The sequence below is a fragment of the Mirounga leonina genome, unplaced genomic scaffold (assembly GCF_011800145.1).
Source record: "Mirounga leonina isolate KUSES-001 unplaced genomic scaffold, KU_Mleo_1.0 Mir_357, whole genome shotgun sequence".
In the NCBI taxonomy this organism is placed as follows: Eukaryota; Metazoa; Chordata; class Mammalia; order Carnivora; family Phocidae; genus Mirounga; species Mirounga leonina.
The window spans coordinates 16,736,482-16,748,082 of record NW_023270702.1 but is presented as its reverse complement, the minus strand read 5'-3'; the positions used below and the strand labels follow the sequence as shown (position 1 = coordinate 16,748,082).

The 11,601-nt window shown below is 42.2% G+C and overlaps 1 protein-coding gene across 2 annotated transcripts in view; it reads left to right on the top strand.

Moving 5' to 3' along the window:
- Positions 1–1,285: 1,285 nt before the first annotated feature.
- Positions 1,286–11,601, top strand: part of SEC24D (SEC24 homolog D, COPII coat complex component) — a 99,370-nt gene continuing 89,054 nt past the window's right edge. Inside the window, exons 1-2 of one of the 2 annotated variants that reach the window (XM_035030331.1) lie at positions 1,286–1,503; positions 3,675–3,833. In XM_035030331.1, coding sequence (XP_034886222.1) covers positions 3,716–3,833 — 118 coding nt within the window. In that variant the 5' untranslated portion in view covers positions 1,286–1,503; positions 3,675–3,715. Of the gene's footprint in view, positions 1,504–2,025; positions 2,268–3,674; positions 3,834–11,601 lie in introns of those variants that run through there. The other variant, XM_035030332.1, reaches the window with a different exon arrangement.

The following is an 11,601-nucleotide window of genomic DNA, read 5'->3' as shown; positions in this document are numbered from 1 at the left end:
TTTCAGCAGTAGCATCATCCCCGTGCAAGTTTTTGCCCAGGGATTTTGTCAGTAAAGAGACTTGTCAAGTATTTTTATCTTCTTGTACCCCAGAAGAAAGTATATATATGTATGTATATATTTTTAAAGATTTTATATATTTATTTGACAGAGAGAGAGACCGCGAGAGAGAGGGAACACAAGCAGGGGGGAGTGGGAGAGGGAGAAGCAGGCTTCCCGCTGAGCAGGGAGCCCAATGCGGGACTCGATCCCAGGACCCTGGGACCATGACCTGAGCCGAAGGCAGACACTTAACCGACTGAGCCATCCAGGAGGCTCAGAAGAAAGTATATATTGAAAACAAAACACTGATCTGGTTTGTTTTTGTAAGTTTGAGCAAAAGTGGTAGCGATATCAAACCTAAGGTTGGTTGAAGGCCTTTCTATCTAGGCATGGGGCATTGTGAGAAACAAGCCAGATGGTCCTAGTTTTTAGGGCTAGATAGAAAAGAGAAGTCAAGTTCCAGTTGTGACATATGTTGCCTTTCTCAGCTGTTTCTCACAATACAGTGAGCTAAACACGGGGTCTCTACACATGTATCGATCCCTGTTCGGAGTAGGTTCAGTCAATCTGTAGGCATTCCTAGAAGGAATACACAGAAGTCTAGCAATTTCAGCTTCAATGATGACATCCCTCCCCATACTTTTCCGTTGGGACATCTTTTCCTTCCTCTTTTACACTTTGCCAGGCTGCCTTGGGCTTTCCTTCCTCTGTAGAGCATTGCGCGAATACGTCATCAAATTGTTCGTGTACACGTGCCAGATTCTCCTTTAAGTGCCAGATTCGCCTGTAAATTCCAATCTCTTCGGGGTCTTGAATCGTGTACCTTCCTGTACCGGCAAGCAATACCTGGAAATATCACAGTTACTCAAGTAATATGTAATGAATGAACAGCTGAAGCCGCAACCTGTTGAATGAAAGAATGAATGAACCCTCATTAAGCAGTCACGCCTTCCTAAGGGGATGCACCGTGAAAACGTTGCTCTGATTTATCAACAGCGTTAAAATTTTGACCTGTTGTAGTGAAACATACAATTTTAGTATATGTGCTGCGGAAGCGAGCACTGTTGTAGTGAAACATACAAACAAAACAGACAGGAAGAGGCGAATAGAGGGGGAAAAAAAGGAAGGACCGGCGGCCAATACGCTCGCCGCGCTCCGGGCCCGGCCCCGCCCCCGGCCCCGCCCCGCCCCGCCCGGCCGGGTCTGTGCGCTTGCGCCGGCGGGAGCGCGGCAGCTGGTCTGAGCCCCGGCGCTGGGGGCGCGCAGCCGGGAGAGGGTTTGACGTGGCAGGTCCCAGCCCGGCTGCAACTCTGTGCGCGAGACCAGCCTGTGGGGACACAGGGCCGGGGGAAAGGCGCCGCGGGAGCAGCGGCCGCAGCGGGAGCTGGGTCACCGGGGCACCCGGCGCTAGGAGCAGAGCGCAGGCTCTCGGAAGTCCAGCGGCGTGCGGGAGCAGACCAGGTAATGCCTCACCCTGCCTGGCTACGCTCTGGCGGGACAGCCCCTCCCCAAACACAGCCGGAGTGGGGTGCGGTGCCCGGCCTAGGATAGGGGCTGGCGAGAGGCTGGATGCTCACCTGTGGCAGGGCAGCGGAGGAGACCTCATACGTTGCTCCTTTAGCCTTTTCGTGCAGTTTGATAATGGGGGTGGGGTGGGTGGGCGTGGGCAGTTTTTAGCCGCCCCGCCCCCATCTTTTTGTCTTGGGATGCTGGAACTGCGTGGTTAGGGTCCTCAGTGGCCACAGTATTCCAGTGGCACGGCCGGCGGTTTTCTTGTCTCTGTATCAACTTAATTTCCTCTTTGGAGGAAGGCAGTATTGGAAATAGAGTAAAAATGGCAACTGTATCTTCAAGCTTCGGGACATCCTATCCGGTAGCGAAACCAATTTGCCCAAATCCGAACTTGGTCCCGGGTGAGAAGCACATCTTGGCTCTCGTTGTCCAGTGACAGTGGCCTGGGGCTTGTTCTGTGATTGAAGCTCCCCAGATTTTGATCCTAGGCCTGCTCTTGCCAAGTGGCTTTGTGCCATGTCGCCGCTTGAAGCTGAGTCAGGTTTCTGTAACTTGGTGCTGTGTGAGGAAGTTTGACGTGGCAAACTGGGCTGCGTGAGGAAGCAGATTTCTGTCAGGACCAGTTCAGAGGGACCCGACTGCTTGCTTCCTGCTGTTTGGAGTGAACATCCCTGCCTTTCCTCTCCGTCACTCAGCAACAGGCTGCTACGTAGGTGTGTGCTCCTGCTGACTTCCTAAATGTGCTTGGTTGGGTGAGCTTGACCAAAGCTCAGGCTGCCACGTCTCTCTCTGCTAAAGTGGGAGGAGGGTAAACGTGTTGTCAGGAACAAAGTGGACCAGCAGGCTTTTGCCTATCTCTCCTCTCATTAGTTCTCTCCTTCCAAGGAGAAGAAAATGATCTTATAATATTTTCCTTAATTTTGGGAACTTACAGTTTAATAGGAAAATGAAACCAAATGAAGAATGAGATTTCCTGAATATAGATCTATTTCAAGTCTTAGCAGGTATCACCGAACTTTTACCTTAAAAGGTAGCATCATAAAACAGCAAAAGGAGAAATATTCCTATGCCACATGAGGAAACTGGAGAGAAATTGTAGGATCAGTGTTCTATGTTTGCAAAGGCTTTAGAAGCTTCATTTTCTAAGAGGGAACTGAGGCCCAGAGAGGTTCTTCACCTTATTCCATGTCACACAGCAGAGTAATGGTAGATTTGTAGTGAAAATCTGCTTCCTTTACCAGGATTCAGAGCTTTTTTTAATTCTAAAAATTCTTTGAGAATAGTTCTATGAAATGTGTCTTATTTTGTGAAACCTGGAAAAACGATAAATTTAAAACAAATCGATGTTTAGCTTCTGAGTAGAGTCAAGATGGGTATGTTGTACTGTGAGGTGTGTGCACGTGCCTGAACCTATATGAAATTGCTTTTTTTCCCTTAGTTCCTTAAATATATGTGTATATGTTCTTAGAGGTGTGATACTTAAATTAGAAAGAGAGTCTGTCATCTTTGAGAAACCACTGAAACTCTCAAATCTTTGCAGGCTGCAACCTGGCTTAGTCATTTTATGATTCATAAAATAAGTCCATTACCAACTTCTTTATCTTCTGCTATATTTGTTGGACTATTGATTTCTCTTTATCATAGCTGCCTAACTAAAATTACTAATTAGGATAGCACTGAAATGACACAAGCCCTAAAACATCTGATTGCAGACTACTGGCAGTTCTGCTGGTCAGTCAATTGAATGACTTGTGATTATTGCCATTGGCATGCTTTTTGCTGAAACAGGGCCATGGAAACCAAAGGCACAAAAATAGTGGATACATTATGAGAGACTGTCTGGGAAATAGTTCATTCGTCCAATGAAAAAGTGATTGGCAGTTGTTATTCAGATTTTGTGCCTGAGAATTTGCCTATAGAACTCAGAGTTACTGAGTTCCATAGAGCTATGATTAGAGCCTTTGTAGAAGATAATATGATATGTTGTATGATATGAAGACGTCTCACACACCTGAAATTATCCTCAAACCATTATAAATATTTATTAGCAGTGTTCATATTTTGAATAGCATTAAGTAACTCAAACTCTCTTGTTGGCATTTTTTTTCTTTCTGTTGCAGAGTCCTTTTGTGGAGCTATCCCTTGGAATGATATTTTCATAATGAGTCAACAGGGATATGTGGCTACACCCCCCTATTCTCAGTCCCAGCCTGGAATAGGCCTTACTCCACCCCATTATGGACACTATGGGGACCCATCTCATGCAGGTTCTCCACCAGGTAAAGTGCATTATTTTGACTTGCATGTGATTATTGGTTCTCAGGCTCAGAGACATAAGATATTCTGAAAGAGCAGCTTTGGAAGTGTTGAATGGTCATTATATGATGCTGTGGGGTTTTTTTTTTTTTTCTTTAAGATTTTTTTTAATTTATTTATTTGAGAGACAGAATGAGAGAGAGAGCACATGAGAGGGGGGAGGGTCAGAGGGAGAAGCAGACTCCCTGCCGAGCAGGGAGCCCGATGCGGGACTCGATCCCGGGACTCCAGGATCATAACCTGAGCTGAAGGCAGTCGCCCAACCAACTGAGCCACCCAGGTGCCCTGATGCTGTGGTTTGAGAGTATAGGCTTACTTGGAAAAGTCTCTTATAGAAGAAACCTACGTCATCAGTTTGGTTGTTGCTTGGAATACAACTAGGTTGGTTTTTAAATATAGATTAAAAAAAAGAAGCATCCTGAGTGTTTTTTGTTTTTTTTTTACCGTTAGACTTGTTCTTGCTACTACTTCAGTGATGTGAGCTTATTTAAACATGTAATAAAAAACGAAATTAAATGTATATAAATATATATACTGTACATTATATATATATATGTAGTATATATTTTGGCAATCCTATTAAAAAATCAGGTTTGAAATTGGAAAAATACAATTAGATTCATATACCAAAGATTACTCCATGATAATAACAAGAAAAACATGACCTTGCCTTGAAATCATTATTGAACAATATTGTTTGCTTTAAAATACAGTAGTCAAAAGGGAATCTTGGCTTTTGAGGCAGAGATGGGAGAAAAAGGAGCAATGGAGTGGGACTACCATTGCTCTGATGGCTGTTCGCACTCTGAGGCCGCCTTCCTTTATCAAGGGGCTGCTCTGAGGGACCAAGTTTCAGGGTTGAAGTGAGGCTAATAATAGCTTGTTTCAGGTCTAATGGTCCCAGGTCTCCTAAAAATATTTGTGTAAGATAGTTCTTGGGAATTCTGAGAGAATGCTGAGAAATTCAACTCAAATCATTGGTGGAAATTGGCTGTGTATAAATCAGTATCTCTTGGGGCTATAGAGAACTGACTGAGATGTGTAGGATCTGGGCTCTGCTGGATAACATGTATGGAGTGCAAAGTCACTGAGGGGTGAGGAAAGCCCTGTAGGGAGGCCGGATTGTAGCAACCACACACAGTTTGTTGCAGAAGATGCTCGAAGACTGGGAATTTCCTGTGGAAAGTCACCCTTGTGATTTAGTGTGCCCCTAATTTTAAAAAACCTTCAGATGAAGCATCCTCCTTTTGTCCAGAACCAGTTTTCCCCCACAATACTTAAAAATCTGGATCCTGGAGGAACCATCTTTTTCTAGTTTCTATCTGGTGGTTCATTCCCCCTCTGCATTTGTATATGATGAAAATTATACATTGTTCTTTTTGAATGTTTCCCATGGATCAAAAACTGGTCCTGAAAGCTTTATGTGCATTATCTTATTTAATCTTTACACAATGCTGTGCAGTAGATTATTAGCTCTATTTTGCAGCGAAGAAAACTGACTGGCTGGTATACTGTGACTTATTCAGGGTTCCAGGAATCATACCCAAGTCTCTCAAGAAAACAAACAACAAACTCTAAAATACACCAAAGTAGAACCTTCGATATTCTTCACTCTTCCTCTCTTCACAGCCACTTTCTTAAGCAAGTACTCACGTCCCTCAGTGACTCTCCATCCTTGCCTCTCAGTCCCTCTATGGCTCAATGTAGTCTCTGCTCCATAGCTTGGGCCCCATCCACCCTTCCCCCACCAAGGTCATCAGTGGCCCTATTACTAGATGCAGTAGACAGTGTCCTGTCATCTTTTGAATTTGACACTGTTTACGGCTCTTGTTTGTACAAAATTCTTTTCTCCTTTGGTTCCAGTGACACTATCTTTTGTTATTTTTCTTGATGGCTTTCTGGACATCTTTTTCTAAGGAGCGCCCTACCCCTTCTCAATGACCCTAGGTATTGCTGTTTCTCCTTCTTTGTTCTATAGTCACCCCTCTTCTCCTCTCTATAGATTTTTTTCCCTAGGCTGTAACATTTCGTATGACATACTAGTCTCTCAGATCTATTTCTCTAGTCCATATATCTCTCCGAAGCTCCAGACCCATATTTTCAATTGCCCACCTGTTTACATGGGCACATTAAACTCATCATGTCCAAAATAATTCAGAATTTTTTTCATGAAACCTGTTTTTTCCTGACATTCCATATCTCACCCAGCGTCATCATCATTCACTCAGTTATCCAAATTAGAAACTTTGACTATTAAAAACAATCTCTTCCTTTTACCTTCTTCAATCCAACTGTCCTCCCAAATTCTTTTGGGATGATTGTAAACCTCTTTCCTACCTGCTTTCTCCTCTCAATTCTCTTGTCACTCTTCTTGTTCAAGCCATTCATCTTTCACCTGGGTTACTAAAATGATCTCTTACCCATTCTCTCTCTCTCCAGTACTGCCTTTCTCCAACCATCCAGTTCTGTGCCGGAGGGATTTTTATAGCATGCAAATCTAATTTTTGACTCCCTTTTGCTTAAAATCCTTTATGACTTCCCACAGCCACCGATTGTATTTTAAGCTCCTTAGACCTTCATTAACTTACCCATTTTCTTTTTTTCAGCTTGTCTGCCACATTACCATACCTGTTACAGCAGTGGTACTAAGCCATTAGTCATCTGGAGGCTGGTTTGTGCTCTGATTTGCACTCCACACTACTAGAAGGCCAATCCATGCCTTTATATTGTCCTCCGGGTAGGGTTTACCTCTACACCCCTCCTTTAGATTCACTTCAAGTGTTGTACCTGTAGGCCTTTCTGACCACTGTTCTTTCTCAAGCCTATCAAAAATCCCTTCTTCCTTTTGTGTTCTCCTAACACCTGTGCAGGCCTCTCTACCATTTACTACACCATATTATAACAGATGTGCCTGGAGCAGAGAAGATACTCATTAAATGAGTGTGTGAATGACAAGCTGCTTCATTCATCAGCAACACTCTGGTATTTACCAATATTAAAACAACAACAAAGAAACTGTCTGTGTTGGATTAAATCCTTCACACTTTAATTTAAACCTCTTTCTCCTTATTTAATTCTCAGAGGGATACCAGGCTATCAGACTCTGTAAATATACCTTTCTGTAAAATACGGTGTTTTTGTTTATTTAAGGCTGTTACTATGTTACCCTAGCCTTTATTTTTCTGTGTTGAGTGACCCTAGATCTCCCAATCTTATGTGCCTTCTTTTCTAGTCTTTTGATGATCCTTTTGTTGGTTTTGTGATGGACCTAGGCAACCTGGTTGTGATTCCTTGAAGTATCTATTCTTACATAGATCTGGGCAGTGCTAACTCTTGTGTTTCTCACAGACCATACCTCCATTTGTGCCTATCACGTGATGCTAGTGCTATGTAATAACAAATTTAACAGATTCAAGTGAGCAAAGTACTTGTGACAATACAACAGTGAATAAAATAAGCCTCATCTCAGCCCGTGTAATACTTACTTACCTAGTGGGACATGCATCGAGTAAATTGACAGTGACAATACAGGGGGTCGTACCAAGATAAAGGAGGTAGAGGGTGCCATGGTAGCACATGGCAGGGGCACATAACCAAGACCTATGGATCAAGGGAATCTTCCTGGAAGAAATGACCTGGAAGATGAGTAAAAGTTGGCCAAGTAGGGAGGCAGCTCGCTGGGGTCAGGGGGCGACACTTTTGAGCCACCTGCAAGAGGTTCAGCCTGGCTGACGTGTATAATGCCGGCAGTGAGAGGTATGCCTGGAAGGGAAAGTGGGGTCATCCTAAGACTTTATTTAGGCTTTATTTTAACTGAAGCATTTTAAACTGGGAAGGGTAATGATCCCATGTATATTTTAGAAAGAGTTACACTCCACATTAGAAAGTGTAGAGAAGGCATCAGACCTGGACACACTGCTTTCTGGAACAGGGTTTCTCATCCTCAGCACTGGTGACATTTGGGGCCAGTTAATTCTTTGTTGTGGGAGGCTGTGCTGTGTAGTGTAGGATGTTTAATCGTGTTCTTGGCCTCTACACAGTGGATACCAGTACAACCTATCCTATACCCACCTGGCCCCCGCCCCCTATCCCCAGGCTGTGGCAACCAAAAGGCTCAGACATTGCCAAATGTCCCTTCAGGGGCAAGATCACCTCTGATTGAGGACCACTGGTCTGGAAGCTAAGAGGCAAGAACTGTTGATGTCCTGAAACTAGGGTAGGGTTGTGGAAGTGGTGAGGCTCATAATAGCAAGCTTATATAGGTACACCACCAGGCACAGTGCCTTAGGAACAGTGGTCGTTATGATTATGTCCATATAATAGGGAACTTGTCTTTATTTTATTTAATTTAATTATGATAAGTGCATTATCTCCATCACCTATTTCACCCGTCCTCCCACCCACCTCCCCTCTGGTAACCATCAGTTTGTTCTCTATAGTTATGAGTGTGTTTCTTGGTTGCCTCTCTCTTTTTTCTCCCCCTTTGCTCGTTTGTTTTCTTTCTTAAATTCCACCTATGAAAAGATCAGATGGCATTTGTCTTTCACTGACTGAGTTATTTTGCTAGAATTAATACCTTCTTCAAACTACTCCAAAAGAATAGAAGAGGAAGGAAAACTTCCAGATTCATTCTGTGAGGCCAGCATTACCCCAGTACCAAAGCCAGATAAAGACACCACAAAAAAGAGAACTCTAGGCCAATATTTCTCATGAATATAGATAGAAAAATCCTTAACAAAATATTAGCAAACTGAATCCAACAATACATTAAAAAAATCACACATCCATGATCAAGTAGGATTTATTCCTGGGATGCAAGGGTGGTTCAGTATTTGCAGAACAATCAACATGATACATCACATCAACAGGAGGAAGGATAAAAACCATATGATCATTTCAATAGATGCAGAAAAAGCGTTTGACAAAGTACAACATCCATTCATGATAAAAACTCTCCGCAAAGTAGGTCTAGAGGGAACATACCTCAACATAATGAAGGCCTTATATGAAAAACCCACAACTAATATCATACTCAATGGTGAAAAACTGAGAGCTTTTCCCCTAAGGTCAGGAACAAGACAAAGATGTCCATTCTCACCACTTTTATTCCACATAGTACTGGAAGTTCTAGCCACAGTAATTAGACAACATAAAGCAATAAAAGACATCTTTGTTTATTTTAGATAAACTTTTTTTTTTTTCACAAATGGTTTTTAATTTTGGTTTTAGTTTGTCAGATCGAGGGCCAAATCCAAGGTATGCTTTTCTGTGATGTTGTTTTAGGCAGGGGTTTTTTTGTTGATCATAGAAGCCACTGTAGCAGAAAGCGATTTGTTAAAGGGTATCAAGAAGCCAAGAGAGTATTAAAGAAAGCGAGAACCAAGCTTGGGACTCCGTGGTCCATAGAAATGCACACCCCACATAGGACTATTCCTTTAGTAGCCAGTGCCTTTCTACCCCAGAACCACCATCCAGGGTCTCCCAGAGAGGTGTTGTTTTGCTGAATTTAGAGAACATGGCAACCCCATTTGTAAGAGAATTTATGCAATGGAGATTCCATCTTTCCAGCTCAGGACCATACAGAAAGGTAAGCCAGAAAGAAAATGGAATTGGTGTTGAGTAAGCTAGTCTATAATATCTGCCGCTGTGTTAAAGACCAGTTTGTGATTTTAGAGATTTTTCTTTTGGCATAAGCATAGTTCTTTCTCATGGTCTGGTTTTCCTTTCCTATTAAAATTCTCATACTGTTCTATAAAGAACCTGATTTCTTTTTATCTCTGATCATTTTTGAAAATACCTATAAGATGTGGCCAGGACAAGACTATGACTTTGCAGATAACAGAGATACCGATTTCTCTTTGCCCTGAGGATAGAGTCCAAATGGCATACAGGACTTTGCAGCCTGACCCAACCAACTAGGACAACCTCTTTCCCAGCCCCTTTTCCTCACAATCTCTCTGTATGGCCCTTTCTACCAGTCCCTGAGCATGTCATGCTCTCTCTTATCTTTGCACAGGTTTTCCCTTCTGCCTGAAATCCTCTATCCTGTCTCTATACTAAGAAAACTCCTGCTTGTCTTGCAAGATTCAGCTCCAGCAGTCCTTCCTCTTTGAACTTTCTCTTGATTCCTCTAGGAAGAGTCAGCTTGTTCCCTCTGCTTATTATAACACTAATGACAAGGCACTGTCATTTGTTTACATGGTTGTGAGTTCTGTAAGAGCTCTCGGTGTCTCAAAGGCACATTGAATGTACCTTGAACAAGAATGAGTTTGAAACGTTGCCATAGAGCTGATTTTCAAAAACAAAAGGGAAAGAACATTTTAGTGAAATTGGTGTATAACAGTTCTGCTTGAATATATGTAAGCTGGGTTTTTTTTTTTCAATTTTGTTTTTGGAAACAGAAGTTTATGAACATGTGAATCCCATGGATACACATGGAAATACCCAGACATGAGTAATTCCGAAAACTGTTTTTTGCTTCTCTGGACATATAAATGAGGGTTGTTGATGAAATTGGGATTTACTTACTTACCTGGGAAATATAGAATATCTTTGGTTTCTTGTAGTACGTGTAATTATTATTTTTGCACTGGTGTTGTAGATTTTCTACTTTTGTCCAAACTAATGTTTCAAAAACGAAAATACAAGTGTGCATATAATTATGGTATGTGTGTTCTGTTAGAATATAAATCCTTGAAAAAAGAAGGGCAGGGGATATGGTCAGAGGAGAGGAAGCCAAGATTTGTTGATTCATTGCCTTATATATCAGGCATTTCTGGATGCTCTCATACCTGTTGCCTTGTTCAGTTCTCAGAACAGTTCTCAGAGATAGGGGACATTACTGCTCTGACACAGTTTAAAAGTCGAGGTTTCAAAACATAGAAGTATCCTTGTCAGGGTCACAGCTGTGAAATGGTGGGGAATGAATTCAAGCCCAAGTCTGTGTGACTGCAAGTCTCATTTTTTTCTAATTTTGCTGGCTTTGGAGTTTAGAACATCATATACAAATGTAGTGTTATTAGAAAAATATTTTTTGTTCTTCTTAGTATATGAAAAAATGCTAAATAAGACTGTGACTGTAAAGTTAATATAAAATTTTTCTTAAGTTTGAGGAATCCTGTTTTAAGAAAAGAAACCTTTAGGGGCACCTGGGTGGCTCAGATGGTTAAGCGTCTGCTTTCGGCTCAGGTCATGATCTCCAGGTCCTGGGATCGAGCCCCTTGGCGGGCTCCCTGCTCAGCAGGGAGTCCACTTCTCCTTCTTCCTCTTCCTCCTGCCTCTCCCCACTGCTGCTACTCTCTCTCTCTCTCTGTATCTGTCTGTCTCAAATGAATAAATAAAAAATACTTAAAAAAAAAAAACACTTTGTGAAAGTTTCAATATTATTCATGAATACAGCCATTTCCCTGGTTATACTACATTCTGTATTACCCAAACATCTGAAAGCATGATGTATGATGATGATGATAATATAAGAAACCTTTCTTTGACAACTGCAAGGTTATCCAGTCAATTCTCTTGTTATCTGAGAGAATAAACTCTCTGGAGGAAGATAAAAGAAGAAAGGAGGTGTTGGGTATGAAATATCATCATGAGGTCAAGTGGAGGAGCGCACACAAGGCGTCTAGGAGGTCACTGATGATGGTGCCAGAGAGGAGGGTGGGGTCAAAAATAAGTTGAATGAGCTGGAACAAAACAAGCAGATTAGAAGTGGAAAGAGCAAATAGAAGA